Source organism: Rattus norvegicus, chromosome 4 (genome assembly GCF_036323735.1).
Source record: "Rattus norvegicus strain BN/NHsdMcwi chromosome 4, GRCr8, whole genome shotgun sequence".
Classification (NCBI taxonomy): domain Eukaryota; kingdom Metazoa; phylum Chordata; class Mammalia; order Rodentia; family Muridae; genus Rattus; species Rattus norvegicus.
In genome coordinates, this window is record NC_086022.1 from 150,610,726 (window position 1) to 150,629,144 (window position 18,419).

At 47.7% G+C, this 18,419-nt stretch overlaps 1 protein-coding gene across 12 annotated transcripts in view; it reads left to right on the forward strand.

The window, feature by feature from the left end:
* Ift122 (intraflagellar transport 122) overlaps nt 1-18,419 on the forward strand; it is a 70,528-nt gene that overhangs the window by 33,201 nt on the left and 18,908 nt on the right. For 10 of the 12 annotated variants that reach the window (XM_063286092.1, XM_039107640.2, XM_063286093.1 and 7 more), the window contains 7 exons: nt 197-399; nt 1,696-1,833; nt 3,350-3,514; nt 5,639-5,836; nt 11,244-11,384; nt 14,644-14,697; nt 17,632-17,793. In XM_063286092.1, the coding sequence (XP_063142162.1) occupies nt 197-399; nt 1,696-1,833; nt 3,350-3,514; nt 5,639-5,836; nt 11,244-11,384; nt 14,644-14,697; nt 17,632-17,793 (1,061 nt within the window). Of the gene's footprint in view, nt 1-196; nt 400-1,695; nt 1,834-3,349; nt 3,515-5,093; nt 5,255-5,638; nt 5,837-11,243; nt 11,385-14,643; nt 14,698-17,631; nt 17,794-18,419 lie in introns of those variants that run through there. The other 2 variants (XR_005503231.2, XR_010065648.1) reach the window with 1 other exon arrangement.

The window sequence follows — 18,419 nt, forward strand, 5'->3', positions numbered from 1 at the left end:
CCCAAGTCTTCAGAGAGCAGCAGTGCTCTTAACCACTGAGCTGCCTGTCTCTCCAGCCCCGTTAAAGATTTTTGTAATGAGAGTGTGTCACTTTAATTGCCAGGAGCATTAAATAAATAAATGATGGCTTTTAATTTCTCTGCCTTTCACCTTACTTAACAACCTTTTGCTAGAGTCTCTTTCCCTCCGTTGACAGTTCGGATTAAATGCAGAGAGCTTGTCAAGAAAATTGCCATCTACAAGAATCGATTAGCTATCCAGCTGCCAGAGAAGATCCTCATCTATGAGTTGTACTCTGATGACTCGGCAGACATGCACTACCGGGTAAAGGAGAAAATTGTCAAGAAGTTTGAGTGCAACCTGCTGGTGGTGTGTGCTGACCACATCATCCTGTGCCAGGTGGGCAGCTCATCCTTCCTCCCCCAGGGCAGGGGTCTTCCTCAGGGAAAAGAGATGCTCATCACTCTGTGGCTGGCCCTTGGCATCTAGATGAGTCTTGTTAGGGAGATGAAGTCAGTCTATGGCTGTGCTGGTTGTGGACAGTGGAGCACGTTGATACACTGGGATTGGATATACTGTAAATGTCTTACAGTGCAGCTCTGGTTTGGGTTTTTTTTGTTTGTTTGTTTGTTTTGTTTTTTTTAGATAGTGTTTTCCTAAGTTGATCAAGCTGGCCTCAAGCTCATGATCTCCAATTTACCTCCGAGTGCCGAGTTGAAGGCATGTGCCACACCCATCTAGGATAGATTTTTATAAGTAGAATTTTACCTCCTAAGAGAATTCCATTTTTTCCTTTTCCTCTTGAGGCATTAGGAATTGAACCCAGGGCCTTGCCTACAATAGGAAAGTCCTCTGCAATGGAACCATATCCCCAGTCTTCTCTCCCACCACTTTTTTATTAATTTTTGAGACAAGGTTTTACTAATTTTCCCAGGCTGTTCTTGAACTCACTCTGATCCCAGGCAAACCTTGAACTTGCAATGCTCCTGCCCCAGCCTCCAGAGGACTTGGAACTATAGATCTGTACCACCAAAAAAAAAGTCTCTAAGGCAGTGGTTCTCAACTTTCCTAATGCTGTAACCCTCTGAGACCATTTCTCACGTTGTGACCCTACCCAAAAAATTATTTCTATGCTAATTCATAACTGTAATTTTACTACTGATATGAATCATAATGTAAATATCTGGTAATCTGGTATGCAGGATATATAGCCCTCAAAGGGGTCATGACCCACACGTTGAGAATCAGTACTCTAAGAGGGGTTTTATCCAAAAGAAATTTTATCCCCAGTCATAGGTCTCTAAAAGTCTTTAGGTTAGTGTCAAGAGGAGTTTTGGAAAGACTTTGAAAAAAAGCCTACTGTGGGTGGACCTGATCTTGCCCAGACCTGTTAAAAAGGAAGAAATTGTTTAGGAGCCATTCTCATGTAAAACCTATGTGAGGGTCTCAAGCCCCTTACCACTTAGGGCTACCCCAAGTTAGAGACTAATTGCAGCAAGTCAGTGGCCTGTTGCTGTTGGCTCTGGAGGTCCATGTTAAAGATGGCGCCTAAGGAAGCCTGTGGTGGATTAGTGATGGCAGGATCGGGGAGGAGCCAGGGTTAGATTACCACTGATGGTAAAGGACGGGTTCCCCCAAGAGGGCTGCACGCACGCTTTCTCTGAACCTCCATGCTGAGCTTTGGTTGCTTCCTAGGAGAAACGGCTACAGTGCCTGTCCTTCAGTGGAGTGAGGGAAAGGGAATGGCAGATGGAATCTCTCATTCGCTACATCAAGGTGATTGGTGGCCCCGCTGGAAGAGAAGGTCTGTTGGTAGGCCTGAAGAACGGCCAGGTGAGTCTTCCTGTGCTACCATGGAGCTTGCTGGCCAGGCAGACACAGGTTTCCTGACTGGGATGACATGCGATGGGTTGTAGACAGCCTGGAGTTTTACTTTTCTTTTCTTTTTTTTCTTTTCTCTTCTTTCCTTCTTTCGTTTCTTTTTTTAAGATTTGTTTATTTATTATATATAAGTACATTGTAGCTGTCTTCAGATACACTAGAAGAGGGCATTAGATCTCATTACAGATGGTTGTGAGCCACCATGTGGTTGCTGGAAATTGAACTCAGGACCTCTGAAAGAACAGTCAGTGCTCTTAACCACTGAGCCATCTCTCCAGCCCTGGAGTTTACTTTCATAAAGACAGCTTCAGGCCAAAATGCCGTGGTTCTCAGACTCACAGTGTGCTTACACCTGTCAGAGCTGGTGCCATGGCTTTGAAGCTGCACGTAGCAGGGATCAGTGTGCTTAAGGTCACCCCAAAGGTGGGATTTGTTGGAGACACGGCTTTAGTGGATTGCTAGAGAGGCAGGCAGAGATTGTTCACGAGGTCAGAGCCTTATTAGGCAGTGCCTGGATTAGTCAGTGTTCCTGTCTGGGGCCTAGATGGTGCTAGTCCTTAGGGTGTTACTAGAACCTAAAAGAAAAATGGACTGTTTGGACAAATCGATTAGGAAATCTAGGCTGCATGAAGTTGAACAGATTCTCTGTGTGTTCATCTACATTCTTTGCTTAAAATAAGAAAGTTCTATGTGGGCTACATAGAAATTTGAAAGTGAAAATATAACTGCATTAGCCTGAGAGCCAAGCTGTGTAGCAGATGGCTATGGCTGAAGCTTGTCAGGTCTTTGCTGGGGACGGAAGTTGCGGAGCATGAGATCAGTAGGAGCTGTCAGGCAGCAGTACCCAAGTGGTGGGGAATCTGCAACTTCCTCAGTCAGCTGTCAGGTCTCATGGGAGGCTGAGAGCATGACTTTGGGGTCAGGCTAACCTGGGAACACATTCCTTCCCACTAGCTGTATGGCCCTGGGCAGATGAGTTTGCCTCTCTGAGGCTCAAGTTGTCCAAATAAGGACAATACTGTTTCTTCACAGGGCTGTCAGAAACAGGGATGTCAGTGAATGGCAGCTGTCACCATCAGCACCATCATTATTACTTTATACCAGATGTCGCCCCTGTGTTTACAATAGCCCTTCCTGTGTTAGTGTATGACTCCTCTACCCTGCAGTTTAAGCAGTATCATTAAAAATGACCGCAGTTTGCATAGACATTAGAGTGAGTTTGGCATTTCTCAGGCCTGTTGTTGCTTCAGTGACCTCCTATGAACCATGCTTTTGGACTCTTAAGGATGGTACCCACCTCCCCCACCCCATCCCCTGCTTTATTTAATGAGTCTTTTCTCTGCACACAGCTTCTGGAGGAGTTAGTGGGTGTTGTTCTTGTAGAACACATGGGATGCCAAGAGTCTGGCAGTGGTCCAGGGTCTGGTTGCTGTGGAAACTCACACTTATTTCTCTGAAATTTCGCCAGATTCTGAAGATCTTTGTGGACAATCTCTTTGCTATTGTCCTGCTGAAGCAGGCCACAGCCGTGCGCTGCTTGGACATGAGTGCCTCCCGGAACAAGCTGGCTGTGGTGGATGAAAATGACACGTGCCTGGTGTATGACATCCACACAAAGGAGCTGCTTTTCCAGGTGAAGTCCTAGATGGAGACACAGTCCTTGGAACAGGGACCTGCACTGTACTTCCCAGTTGTGCAGCGAGGCACCCAGCCCTGTCTGGGAGGAACCACAGGGGCCTGGGACCCAGCACAGGTGTAGAATCTGTAAAGCCCCAGGAAGGAGGGGAGCTGGGCCAGCCTCTTGAGTACGGGTTTCCTTGTCAGAGAGATGGACAAGCAACCCCTGTTTCACATAGCCATAAGCAGTACTTGAGTGGACAGTGACAAGTCTGGTGACCAAGTCAGTGTGTGGTGGTGACTCTTTTGATGAAGTCTGTGAGTCCCTTACCCCGGACCCAGGACTGGCAGTTGTTAGCAGTGGCCTAAGGCACACCAGGAAGGAGGGACACGAAGAAGCTCATCCTAGCTTGTTCCACAGATGACTATGGCACAACGGCTGCATGGGTCACTGGGAATGGGCATTGTTCCCACAGCATTTGGTCCTGTGATTGAAAGGAGTGTGTCACTGAGCAGTCCAAAGACTGTACCCATCACCTGCCTGCCTTTCTGCCACATGAGGGCTGTTCTTGGCCTCTTTGGGGCATTGCGAGCAGTCAGAGTTAATTCATATGGAATGAGGAGCCCCTGAGACTGGAGCCTCTGCTCTCTGGTTTGTCCTGCACAGTTTCCCAATGTCATAGATAGACATGGGTCCTCTTCCAAGACTCTCCTTGTCCTTGGCAACAGACCCAGCAGGGTAGAAGTGCTTGGCTTTCCTCAGTCCATTAGACAGCTACATGGCTACTAGTAGCCCAAAAGGACTTCAGTTATATCATGTCACAGAGGAAGAAGAGGGTTTAGGGGAAAGAAAATATACCCATTGTTTTCAGACTCATCTGCATTCATGGACCTCTGTGAGTCTCAATTTCAGGCTATCATGAAACTACCTTTTTTTTTTTTTTTTATGAGGCAGGATCTCTCCATAGCTCAGGCTAGTCTCCAGGTGAGGATGAACTTTAGGATGATTCCTTACCTCCACTTCCTAAGTACTGGGGCTAGAGATGATGTATTCTGCTGAGATCAAACCTAGGACCTTTTGTATGCTAACTAGACTGCATTCCTTCATCATACTAACGTGAAACTAGACGTTACATTCTCACAGAACTGTCACAGGAACAGCCCAGGAGCAAACAACCCTGAATGTTGCCCTTCTCCCCAGCCTCAGTACCCACTGCCTGGACCTAGAGCCCCCCATTGTGTCCTGCGTGGAGGTTGAAAAGGTGCATGGCCCTTATTGCAGCTTCTCTGGAGAAGTAGCAAAGGTGGTTCTCAGGTCTTGCCAGGAGACACAACCTTCCTAGTCTGTCATCCACTGGATTTGCCCCTTCAAATGGAAAGTACCAATATTTTTCATTTAAAAGTGGTTCATGCTGAGGATAGAAGACTCAAGAGAGGAGTGAGTCTCTGTTGGCCCCAGGCCTCTAGAGTTGAGCAGAATATTGGTAGAGTGGGTACCTCCTGGTGTGACTGTGTTTTTAGTGTAAAATTACACATGTAGAGACAATGTATTTTCTAATTTTGAAAAAAACTCCCCATTCTGTTGCTTATTATAGAAAACAATGGAAGTTCATGACCAAAGAAACCAGACAATCAACAAACAAACAAAAACAAAAACAAAAAAGGCAAAGAAAATGGAAATCCCCCCCACAATTCCACTTACCCAAAAGCCGTTACTGTTAATCCTCAGGGTGACCATTTTCCACCTCCTTCCTGGGTAGGTAGCGATGTATGGAAGTGTGTACACTCCTGCTCTCATGCTGGAAATGGAACCCGGGCTCTTATACATGCCAGTCAGCTACCACAGAGCAGTACCAACCTGCTTCCTTTAACAGAAATGGAATCCTACCTTGCTAAATTTCCACTTACTGTGGAGTGATTAAAATATGGAGGGGATAATAATGTATTTTAAAAGTAGCACATATCCAAAACGTCCATCATCACCAGTACACAGAGGAGTTTACCTCGTCCCTTCTTCTCTGGCCCCTCTCCTCCTCTCTCTCCATCCTGCCGTCTGTACTCCAGGGACACCAGGCTTTAAGAATGGGTGGGAGTGAAAAGTGGGAGTGGTGTCAGAGCCTCACAAGCCTCTGTCCCTCAGGAACCAAATGCCAACAGTGTGGCCTGGAACACCCAGTGTGAGGACATGCTTTGCTTCTCCGGAGGAGGTTACCTCAACATCAAGGCCAGCACCTTCCCAGTGCACCAGCAGAAGCTGCAGGGCTTCGTCGTCGGCTACAATGGCTCCAAGATCTTCTGCCTTCATGTCTTCTCTATGTCTGCTGTGGAGGTGCCACAGGTAACCCTGGTGCCTGTCACTCCTCTGCAGCTGTAGGACACACAAAATAGAATGGTTAGGCCTTCAAACTGGTGCTAAGAGCAGCAAAGAGGGGGAGGAGGGAAGTGGGGAATCTGTGGTGTCTCAGGGTGCATGGACTTGGGTGTTTGTGTGTAGCCATGTGTTTCTGGACAAGAAGGTCAGCCCCATTGTCTTAGTTAGGGTTTCTGTTGCTGTGATGGAAAAGCATGACCCAAAAAGCAAGCTGGGGAGGAGGGGGTTTGTTCAGCTTATAGTTCCACATTGTAGTCCATCACTGAAGGGAGTTAGGAGAAGAACTCAAACTAGTCAGGAACCTGGAGGTAGGAGCTGATGCCAAGGATGTGGAGGGGTGCTTCTTATAGGCTAGCTCCCATGACTTGCCTGATTCCTTACATTGCCCAGGACCACCAGCCTAGCAGTGGCTCCACCCACAATGGGCTAGGCCCTCCCCCATCAATTGTTAATTAAGAAAATGCTGTACAGGTTGACCCTCAGCCTGATTTTATAGAGGCATCTTTTTCAGTGGAGGTTTCTTCCTCTCAGGTGACTCTAGTTTTGTGCCAAGTTGACATAAATCTAGACAGCAAAGCCATCCATTGGCCTTCTTTCCTTCCTGGCCCTCTTCCTGCTGCATTGTTAGCAGTATTCAGTACTGTGTTAGTGGCAAGTCCACCAGGTGGGTGCATAAGTGTGTGAGTGGACAGTAAGTAGAATGGGCATTAAGAATGTGACCCAGAGATAGCACACGGGACCCTGCAGAGTCTCCTGAAGATAGAGGAGGCCAGCTAGAAACCACAGGATAGGAAGGGAAAAGCAGACCGGAGAACCCAGACAGCACCCCTGGTAGCTGACCTAGTTATAGCTGCCTTAGCTGCCTGTCTGCTTGTCCCTAAGTGAGAGACATTCCCTATAGAACTGTCATAAAACCAAGGCAAATACCAAGGAGAAACTTGAACCACAGTGTCCTGTCTTCAAGAGAATTTTTTTTTAAAATGTGTGTGTGTGTGTGTGTATGTGTGTGTGTGTGTGTGTGTGTGTGTGTGTGTGTGTAAACAGATGTGTGGTGCACATGGAGGACAGAAGAGGGCATCAGATTTCCTGGAACTGGGGTTTCAGGGTGTTGTGATCCACCTTACATGGGTGCTGAGAATGCCATCCCTCCAGACCCCAGACAGGTTACTGTACTGACTGTACTGAGTATGGACCAAAAGCAAGAGAATGGGGCTTTTAATCACTGTGTACCATCTTCTGTCTTAAAATGTGTTAATTGTGTATGAGTGCCAGTGACTCTGAAGGTCCCAGGACAACTTTTGGCAGTTGTTTCTCCCACTGTTGGTTCTGAAGGTTGGACTCGGGCTGTCACACTTGTACAGCAAAGTACTTAAACCTTTTCAGCCATCTTGCCAGCTCCTATGCCATCTTCTTTTAACATGACATTTAGCTAGCTAGTCTAGGCCCATCTCTGACGAATTACTGACCTAGCAGTGCGGTTCATACCTATAATTTAAACACTTTGAGGTTGGGGCAAGAGGATTTCAAGTTTAAAGGCAGCCTAGAATACATCACAATACTTTTTCTTAAAACAAAAACCAAAACAAACCCCACTAACAACAAAAACAATTGCCAAAACCAAACACCCCACTTACTAATCTGGCTTTTGCTCAGCAATCTACTGGAAATGTTGTGCCATGTCAGTGGAAATACTGTACCAGAATTTTCAAACAGTAAGACAATTGTAGGCTCACATCTATGTGTAAGAAATGACAAGTGATTCCTTGTGTATGTTGCTCAGTTCCCCTTAGGTAGTACTGTACAAGATTGTAATGCAGTTGTTCCTTTGCTCCACCGTGGAGGGTGGAGTACTGTCCTGCCTCTAGCTCCCATGCCCTCCCTGCTGTGTACCCAGCTGTGTTTGGAATGAACACAGCTCTTCTATCTAGCACTTGGATCGTCCATAGCTTACTCCCTGGCACCTACGTTTATATTACCCACAACCTTTTATTTCCTTCTTATGATTGGTCCAGGCAACCCTGGAATTCTCTGTGTGGATCAGGCTGGTCTCAAATCCACAGTGATCTTCCTGTCTTTGCCTCAGAGTGCTGGGATTAAAGGCGTGAGTCACTACCCTGGCTGCCCATTGCTTTTTGCTCTTGTAAATAGTGGGTGTCTTCCTTGCGTATGTCCTGACTTAGTATAAATTCCAAGAACTGAAATTGCTGGGCCAGAGGCCTTGTACATTGAAAGATGTTCATAATTCTAGATTGCCTTTCCTCTAGAACGCTGTTAGTCTGCCTGCCTACATACACCTGGCCTACAGAGTCCTTCCTCCCTGGAGCCATGGAAGCCCTTGCTACTTGTTGCTGCAGGGGTTTACTGCAGCACTGTCCACACCAGCTCCTGATCCATTCTGAGTGTTCAAGCAATGGCAGTGCATTCTGATGTGAATGAACAGTGGAGAAGACAGAGCAGAGAGATGGGGACAGGGTGGTGTGTGGTGGCAGCTGAGGACAGCCCTGCCTGCTTGACTCTTTGCTGTCCTTATCTGCTCCCCAGCAGTACAGCAGTACCCTAAACCCAAGCACCACGTTTGCTAGGAGCCCACTCTTCCTTATCCATGCCAAACAGGCTTCGCTTATTAAAAGGTTTTCTCCCCAGACTGCCATCCTAACCTCAAAAATAAATGCAGTTGCTGCTCCTGATTCTGGCCAGCCAAGAGGAGCCGGAGGGGCTGCCGGGGCTCCTCCTGCCAGAGCCTCAAGAGTCAGTAGCCAAGGTCTCTGTTGGTTGTAGCCAGTCTTCCTGCTGATGCAGCAGGCCAGAGCTGCCAAGCACTGGGAAAGGCGATCTGGAGACAGAGGCTGTTTATCTGCCGCCTCGCCTCCAGTCTTCTTGTGGTTTGGGCCTCCAGACCAGGCAAAAGCCCCATTTTTGCTCTTGGGATTTTTGGTTTCCTTTCGAAATTTGTATCATCTTGTGCAAGAACTGGTGTGTCCGAGCTGCCAAGTAGGGCAGTAAACCTGACTTGTGCTCCATGATGTCATGCTTGGAATGCAGCAGCCAGATAAGGCGTTGCTCACAGGGGACTGGTTCTTTAGTACGGTTTTCAGATCCTCATTCAGGTTGTACCTCTCTGCTGTACATCAGCTCATCTTGTGTGGATCTTGTGTGTGTGTGTGGGGGGGGTTGTGTGTGTCAGTTGTCACAGGAAGTTGTGCAGCTTGGGAAAAGGAGCCCTAGTTTTGGATTCTGTTTCTATAACTGGATCCAACTCCATCCTGAAAAACGTATCTCCCTCTTTGAGGCCTCGGTTCTTTTCTGCGTAAGAGGATCATTGGGTTTTGGTTTTGTTTTGTTTTGTTTTGTTTTGTTTTGTTTGGGACAGGCACTTGCCATGTTGCCCACTCTAGTCTTGAACTCCAGGGCTAAAGGGATCCTCCCCAGAGCAGCCGAAACTCCAGGCTTTGCCACTGTGAAACGGGGTTAATTACACCCATTTCCAGGTTTGCCTGTCCTGATTCCTGTTATTATTCCTCCTTATTATAGACAGTCATGAAATACCAAAAGCCACAAAATGAACTCAAGTGGAGCAGAGGAGTCCAGAGAAGAGAGCTCTTTGTGAGGGCAGAGTGGGTGGGGTTTGGGAGAGCTCAGAAGATAATGAGACTTGTGGCCAGGAAGATGGCTGCTTTGGCCTGCAGAAGCCTGAGCTCGGCAGAGTCTCTGAACAGATCCCCTGGATAGGATATGGCTGAGCCAGGCCTGGGTGCTAGCTCAGCTGCTCCCAGTCTGTGGCCAGCTGCTCCCTACAGCAGGAGGGAAATGGATGGTGTATTACCACAGGAAAACAAGCCCCTGGGTACAGCTGTCGTGCTGTCAGAGGGCACATCAGCTTTGAAAGGAAAAAGATTTCTTTTAATTCTGAAGGGGGGGGGGGAAGGACCGGAAATTTCAAAGATAAAGGCCCCAAAAGGAGAAAACAGCACTTCCAGTTTGACATTTGGGAACCATTAGTACAGAGGTACTGGCTGATTGATCTTTACTGCCCAGGAATCCACAAGGGAGACAAGGGTCCCTGAAGCATATTGACTGGCCTCAAGTCAAGCCAAATTCCTTATTGCTAAGGATGACAGGCCCAGCTCAGCTTTAAGCCTGATGTGTATGCATGCATTCGCAATTTGCAGACAGACAGACAGATGGACACACATACACACACACACACACACACACACAGAGAGAGAGAGAGAGAGAGAGAGAGAGAGAGAACGAACACAGAAAGAAAGAGCACAAGACCAAGAATATCAGGTCACCTCTCGTGCTAGCCTCAGGTTTTTAATTTGTTAGGTCTGTGTCCTCAGGCAAGTCAGGTCTCCTCCAGGAGTCTCCTGAGGTATTATCAAAGGTCATAACACCTCCTTACACAGGACTGTTTGGACAATTGCAACAGTCTTTATAGCCTCAAAAAAAGAAGTTGTCAGGGTTCTTCCTCACTCTCACTCTTCTTCCTCACTCTCACTCTTCTTCCTCACTCTCACTCTTCTTCCTCACTCTCACTCTTCCCTCCTCTCTCTCTCTCTCTCTCTCTCTCTCTCTCTCTCTCTCTCTCTCTTCCTCTCTTCCTCTCCTGGCTTGACACGATAAAAAAAAAAAAAAAGAAGTTGTCAGGGAATACTGGTAGATATGCTCAGCTAGGCAGCTTGGCCTTGAGGAGAGAGTTGGTCTTCAGCACCAGAGACCTCAGAGACTTGTCCTCAGAGCCTTCTGGGCTGTCTGGAGCAAACGCCATACCTGTGCCCTTCTCAGACATAGTCTCTTTTAGAAGAGACCATCCCAGATCTCTCCCTTCTGGTTGATTAACTTGTTCCTCTGGCCTGGGTGCAGGGACTGCTGGGAGTGACTAGAGCCCTGCTGCAGTCACAGGCTGGCCAGGGCTTCACTCCAGAGACACACAAGGAATTAGAGTGCAGCACACAATTTATCCACACAGAGGCCAAGAACAGCTTAGACTCCTTCTCTTGGGGCATGAGGAGAAAGCAGGGAAGAGCTTCCAGGAGGGACCTGTTAACTGAGCTTTAAAAAGCCAAGTAGGCATTTTCCATGGGGAGTGGGAAGGTGGGCAGGGCAGATCCTTCCCAGAGAAGGTGACATATTAGGGTTAGGTTGACCTAGGGAAGGGGAAGGTAGGTGACAACCAAAAGCGTGTGATGGGAGCACTGTAGCTCAGCAGGAGGGGTGGCAGAAGAGAAGGTACCCAGGTGGGCCAGGGTAAGGTTGTAAAGGTGCTGATCGGTGGCTGATCAAGGCAGGAGTTTCTGGCGATGTCACTGTGAAATCTGACTCTTCCCACTACTCTGAACAGACTATTCTCTTTCTCCCTGAAACCCTACAGTCAGCTCCGATGTACCAGTACCTTGATAGGAAAATGTTCAAAGAAGCATACCAGATCGCTTGCTTGGGAGTGACAGACACTGATTGGCGTGAACTTGCCATGGAAGCTCTAGAAGGACTAGAGTTTGAGACTGCAAAGAAGGTATGCATTTAGTAGTGTGCACCAGAACTTGGTCCTTGGAAGGGTCCCTTGAGGCGAAGGGTCCAGGTAACACCAAAGGGGCAGAAACCAATGATCATGGGCTGTCTCCTCAGTCACTCCTTTCACAATGGTGGTAACAACCTTCCCAGGGTTGTTTCTCTGGAGGATTCTGGCAGACTAGGCCCTGTTCTCAGGAAGTTGGGAAGATCTAAGCTGGCAATGCCAGTAAAACACCTGGCTGACGCTGGCTGTCAATCTTGGAAGCAGTCATTTATGTAAAGACCAAGGTGAAGCCTGTCCATGGTAGCCATTTATTAATCAGGGGTCCCAGGCTGGGTGTGACCAACCATCTATACACCACCATTGTTCTGAGAACTGGCCTAGTGCAGAAGAGATGCTCAGGCTCTCGCACTCCCACGGCAGTGTGGTAGCGTCCCACACCCTCTTGGCATGATTCAGAGTGTTACTTCTAGTTTAGCCAATAAAAGCTACAGGAATGGTGAAAAACATTTAACCTTTCCTGGACTTCTGAGTGCTCATCTAATAGATTAGGGGAGAAGAAGGAATGGCTTCCAGTCTCTTCTCTCGTCTTTCCCTGTTTTCTCTCTTGTAGCCAAGTGGAGAGTCTCCTTTAGCCCAGGCTACTGATCCTGAAGCACCTGCAGACATTTGTGATACCATTGACCCAGAGCACACTTCAGACCTAGGCTTTTCCCCAGCCTTTTCTCTCAGCCTGACTTCTGTACCCCTGCTTCTAGAATGCATAGCGTTCTTCCTCTATTTTGTACTCACTCTTGAGGCCTCCCCAGGTCTGGAAAAGAGGAGTTTGGAGTGGCTATACAAATGCCATCCATATCATGCAGAGTTGGAGGTGTCACAGCTCAGTAGAGCACTGGCTAGTATGCACATGGCTCTGTTTCAATACACAGCACATGAAGAAAAGTAAAGCTACCAATAATTACCTACATGTTTTTAGATCAGATAAGCATTGGGAAGTATTAGATTAGGGCTTTGGGAATTCAGGAGAGAGTTCCTTCTCCTGGAGGAACTTCCTTCTCCTGCCCTACCTAGAAATGCAAGCCTGTAAGGAATACCAACAGGTTTTCAGGATATCTTCCTTGTGTGTAGCTAGAAATAAAGTTACCTTCCCTCTAGATAGTTACCCTTCACACCTAGAGCCTAAGAGTGGCCTGTACCACTCAGCACATGGCCTTTGTGAGTCGTTGAGCACATGTTCAGATAAAGGGAACTGAAACTGTGCTATAACCTTCTATTCATTTCATACCCCACCTTGCATCCCAGAACACTTGAGAATAGACACGATCATATCAAAGCACTGGGTTCTTTGTTAGATGGTATTTCTTTAGTCATTTTACTTGACAAATGAAAATTATGTGTATATTTCTTGTGGGCAGCATATTTAGGAAAGTCATAGAGCTTTGGACTTTAACTGATGTCTTAATCCTTGGCTTTCCTCTCCCCTGGATGCCAGTCATTCAGGACTCAGACTTGTGGATGGAGGGGCCTGGCCTAGAAGGGTACCCCCACTAGATGGCACAGGAGAGCTACTTAGCACTGCCAGCTGCATCTGTTTCCTGCTCCCCACTTCCCACTGTGGAAGTTATTCACAGTCTTGTGACTGACCACTCCGAATAGCACCCTGATTCTGCAGTGTATCAGGGCTGAAGGATGTCAGTGACAGATGTATCAAACTCAAGAGTCCAGTGCTCAGAACCGGAAAGACCCTTGGAAAGGCATCACTTGCTTGCCTGACCACAAAGAAGGTTGCTGAAGCCCATTCATAGGAAGGAAATAGCTCAAGGTCCTGTTGGGTTGAGACCTGAGTCTTTTTCCTACTCTGCCCATTACCAGGGACCTACTTCTTTATGTGTTTCAAGACACAAATCAGGAAGGCAGTTTTTACTTTGTTCACACTAGCTGACTGACCCTTTTACCAGTTCCTCAAGCAAAGCCAAGTACTGGGCACTGCAATGTGCCTGTAACACACACCCCCAGGCCCGCAGCTTTTTGCAGGCTGCAGCAGGAAGAGCCCTTGAGTGACGATGTTCAAGGTCAGCCTAGGTAACATAGTAAGTCTTGTTTCAGAAAGAAAGCCCCTTGCCAGGTCCCTCTCGGGCAGTGCTTTGCCTAATCCTGCTGTCTGCCACTGCTCATGCTTAGACAGGAAGTGTCCTCCCTAGGGTATCTGCTTCAGACTTGGGTAGCTCTTGGCTAAGGGAGATTTAGCTGCCAAACCTCCCCTTTCCACTGTGAACCCCTGGACTAGGGAAGGGGACCAGGGCCAAGAGAAATTCCTGTGTCCCTAGCTTTTGAATAGATCCCGGCCCTGTAGGGTAGAAGGATGAAATCACCCTGTGGCCATCTGTGAGGCAGCCGGAAACTCCCCGTTCTTGTAGCATAGAGGGTGCTTAGCAGTGGCCAAAGGCTGTTGTGCATTCTAAACCATAATGGCTCAGAAGCTGCTGCTCTGGGCATGTGTCAGTGCATTTCACATGAACAACACAGAAAGCACAGCTTGGCAGAGATGTTGCCAGCAAAATACACAGAGGTTCAGTTCCCCTAAGTTCCTTGTGGTACCCAAAAGCAGCAAAAGGCACTTCACTGGCACCAATCTGTCTGACCCTCACAACCTAGAAATCCATGCATCAGAAGTCTCTACCCCTTCGGGAGTCCAAGCAGAGGATACATATTCAGGATTAACATGCAAGTTTACTTTGTAGAGACCAGGCGATTATTCTCTGCCTCCTCCTTCAGAACTGCTTTCCTGAGCTTTTCCCTCCTCTCCCTATGTGCTCTGTGTGTGTGGCACCGTTGAGTTAGCAGAGCTGTCTACTGCTGCCCATCCAAATCAAAGGGAGAAGCATGCAGGCTCTTGTCTGTGTGTCTTGCCTACTCTGCAGATGCCATTGACTGGAATCAGCCTGGCTTGCCTTTCCATTATGAGCAATGTCTGTCTGGCAAGGGGTTCTACTGTAGACTACAGGATCATAGTTCTGTTTTACCTAATCCCAAAATGATTGATGCTCCCAGGACTTCTTTACAGTTCTTTGTAAGGACTAATCCTTGAGATGAAGACAGGCTGAGCCTCGCTGGGTGGCACACCTCCCAAGCACACAATGATGAATCGAGTTTCCCTTCCCCGCTTGCTGGCTCTCTTTTTAGAGCTTGATGTGTCCTACCCCCATCAGCCTGTGGAGAACAAGTAGGCAGCTGACTCTTTCTTATTGCTTTCCCATAGGCCTTCACCAGAGTCCAAGATCTTCGATACCTAGAACTGATCAGCACTATTGAGGTAACTGTTGAAAGCATCTTCTGTCACAGGATGCAGTGGCTAGTAATCCTGAAGACATGGGGATGCCCTGGAGTCTGCTCTGGGGGATGGAGGGGCCACATAGAAGCAACCCTGATTAGTCACTTAGAAGTTGAATAAGACAGAAGGTATGGGTCTCTCTAAGCTTTGGTTCGTTGTTCCTAAGATGGGATCTATACGGTGGTGCTCACCTTTAATTCCAGTACATAAGGCAGAGACAGGTGGATCTCTCAGTTGAAGGCCAGCCTGGTCTACAGAGTGAGTTTCAGGACAACTAGGGCTACACAGAGAAACCCTGTTGCAAAAATCCAAGATGGGGGTCAATCCTTCTCTGGTACTGCTGTAAGGCAGAGTTAGGCTCTTAGAACCTGGTATACCACTCTGGAATGAGTAGCTATTGCCATTCTCCTGGATGTAAGTAATCTGCCAGTGAATAAAGCATTTCCCAAATGTTTCCAACATGGCCTACTAAGGCATCCTCCTGCCCAGAAGGCCTGTGGTAGGCTAAAGAATCTGGTCTGACTGCACCATTTATGGGTGATGGAAGACACTATTTTTAATTTCTGTGTATCTCAGTGCTGTCTGTCTGTAAAAAAGGCATACACATTTCTTTCTCCTGAACAGATTTATTGTGAGGCTAAGGGAATGTGAGACACATTGGAGCTCCCAGAAGGAAGCAGTGAAGAAATTGCAAATGTCTTGCCCCTCCAACTCAGTTGAGCAAAGTAAACACTTATCTATCGTGGGCCTCAGCCTTGTGTGGGGTGGCGAGGGCAGGGGCCAGCAGAGCTGAGACAGGGAGACTACAGTCCAGTAGCTGTTGTTCACTGAGTCTGTTCCTATGCAACCAGAGTCATGAGGGATGTGTACAAAGTCCTTGGCTCGATGTTGGCCCTGCTCAGTGGTGGAGAAAGGAAAGTTAGGAGAGGACAGGGCACATGCCCATGTTCAGAACCTCAGGGGAGACCCACACTGTTCCCTTGCTTTTCCCCAAGTGTTGCCACTTTTGCCTTGTGAGCCCTCCCTGGCCCTCTACCCAGCAGATCACTGGTTGTCAGTCTCCTCCCACACAGGTGGGCAAGGGCTAGTTGAATGCCATTATCTCATGCTGCTGGCTCTCAGGGATGATGCTTGGTGGTAGCCAGTGGGGCCCTTGGAGTCTTTATCCAAGGCTACAGAATATCACTTTTCTTTGCACAAAAGTAACTGGCCAGGGAGGGAGCTGACTCTTACCACTTGTCATGTCTTAGTTCAAATGGTCTACCTTTGTTTATGGTCTGTGAACTGAGAATTGTGCTTAAGGAACTATTTCTGGGGAAAAGCAGAGAGCACTCAATTGATTTCTTGTGACTGTCCTGAGGCCTCAGCTTCTGGATTCTGGCTGGATGCTAGCCAGTGCTAACCAGGGAACTGTGTGCCTTAGTGGTTTCCTGTTGAGTACCTGGGATGATAGCATAGAGGTGGCAGAATAATCTGTCCATGTGGACAGTCCTTCACAATCATGTCCTTCTGTGGCCACATTCTACACCAACTGACACTTACCTCACTACAAGAGATTACAAGATTCACTCTTATGTTTTAGATGTCAGCTCATTGGTTGATTAGCCCGCACTATGTGAAGATTCAAAAATTCTTTCTTGTCGTTGGTGAGGCATGCTGTCTCCAGCTGCTGAAACTTGTACCAGCTTGTCGGGAAGTTTGGTTCCAGGTCTCCTCCTCTTCCAATGTGATGTGCTTGATAGAAAACAAGCACAGGGCAATGCTGGGGCTGAGGGCTGAGTGCTGGCCAGTGTTTACAAATACTGAGCTTTAGACTAACACAGGAGGAAGGTGTGTGGGTGCTTCAGTGTGCGTGCCCTTGCATTTACACATATATGTGCATACCACGTATGTGTTAGGAACCATGCTTCAGAAGGTGGAATCGTGGGTTATGAAGAGTGAGCTTTGTATGACCTTGGCTGTACCTGTTCTGCATCTTACCTTCCTTCTCTGCAATGCTTGGTGGTGCTGGGGTCACTGAGAGCAGTAGAAGTCTCCTGTTCGAAGTAGACATTAGCACACATAGTGTCTTAGAGTTTCTGTTGCTGTGATAAAACACCCTAACCAAAAGCAACGTAGAAAGGAAAGGGTTTACTTCAGCTTAAATTTCCACATCACAGCCCATCAATGAAGAAAGTTGGGTCAGGAACCTGGAGATAGGAGCTGAAACAAAGACCGTGAAGGAGTGTTACTCACTGGCTTGCTCCTTAGGCTTGCTCTCTTATAGCACCCAGGAGTACCAGCCCTGGGGTAGCACCACCCACAGTGAGCTGGACTTCCCCACATCAATCAAGAAAGCACACCACAGGCTTACCCACAGGCCAAACTGGTGGGGTCATTTTCTCAATTGCCAAGCTTGTGTCAAGTTGACATAAAATCAGCCAGCACAGATAATGTCTCCTCATCCCTTAGAGACAGGAGCGTAGTCACATTTGTGATCCTGTGTTATGGCTTCCATCTTGGTTGAAAATCCCAGACTTTGTCCTTGTTTGTCATTACAATGGGTCACAGATCTGCCACCCAGGTGTCTGGGGCTTTGGGAGATCTTGAGAATGCAGGGGCTGTCCCCGACTCTGACAGTGCACACTGTTCAAGTTATCCCGTGGCTGCCTTGGGCAGACATACAGGAAAAGAGTCCTGTGGAATTTCCACTGAGCAAACAAAGGTTCGCTTCTTGTTTGATCTTAAGTGGTCTGAAAAAAAAATCTGCTTTTGTTGTTGAACCTTCCCAATAGAGACATAGGTGAGAGACATAGCAGCCCAGGAGCCAAGTGTAGGCTCCAGTAGGAAGACCAGAAATAGCAGCAGCTAGCCTTTGTACAGGCTACTTCCTGCCGTGGCTGTGGAGACTATTTCCTGTGCTTCTAATTTTTCCAGGAGAGGAAGAAGAGGGGAGAGAGCAACAATGACCTGTTTCTGGCAGACGTGTTTTCATACCAGGGGAAGTTCCATGAAGCCGCCAAACTGTACAAGAGGAGTGGGCATGAAAACCTCGCCCTCAACATGTATACTGACCTCTGCATGTTTGAGTATGCCAAGGTACTCCACCATGTCTTGGGCCCAGCCTGCCAACAGGAGTTTCCAAGGCTCTGACCTGCAGTGGCTTAAGTCATGTATCCAAGAAATGATAGAAACAGAAAATGGGGATGAGTCTGGGCGGTGGTGGTAGTGAGTTCCAGAACAGCTAGGAATACACGAGAAACCCCGTTTAAAAAACCCAAAAGTAAATAATAAATAAATTAATTAATAAAAATAAAATAAAATGGAGATGACCTCAGGAAAAGGGTAGGCAGATTAATAAACAGGACCTGAAGCTGACTCTGAAGGTGGATGTTAGAGGGACAGCACATTCCGAGTACCTGTCAGCAACAGCTGTGTAGGCTATGAGCATGCCTGCATGGTGCTGTCACCTGGTACTTAGGGATTAGGGAAGTCTCCACAGATTCCCTCAGACCTGGGTCAGGAGCCACCAAGGTTTAGTGTCCTAAGTGACAAGCTGATCCTACAACAAGGCAGGATGCTGTGAATCCCTGAAGCCAGCACTCCCCAGAGAGCCTGCTCTGAGCAGCTTGAGTGCAGAGTGCCTTACTGAGCCTGGCAAGTGGAGTGGCTCCCTATGATGGGTGATCAGGAAGGTCCCCTTGTGCGCCTAAAGGTGGCACCTC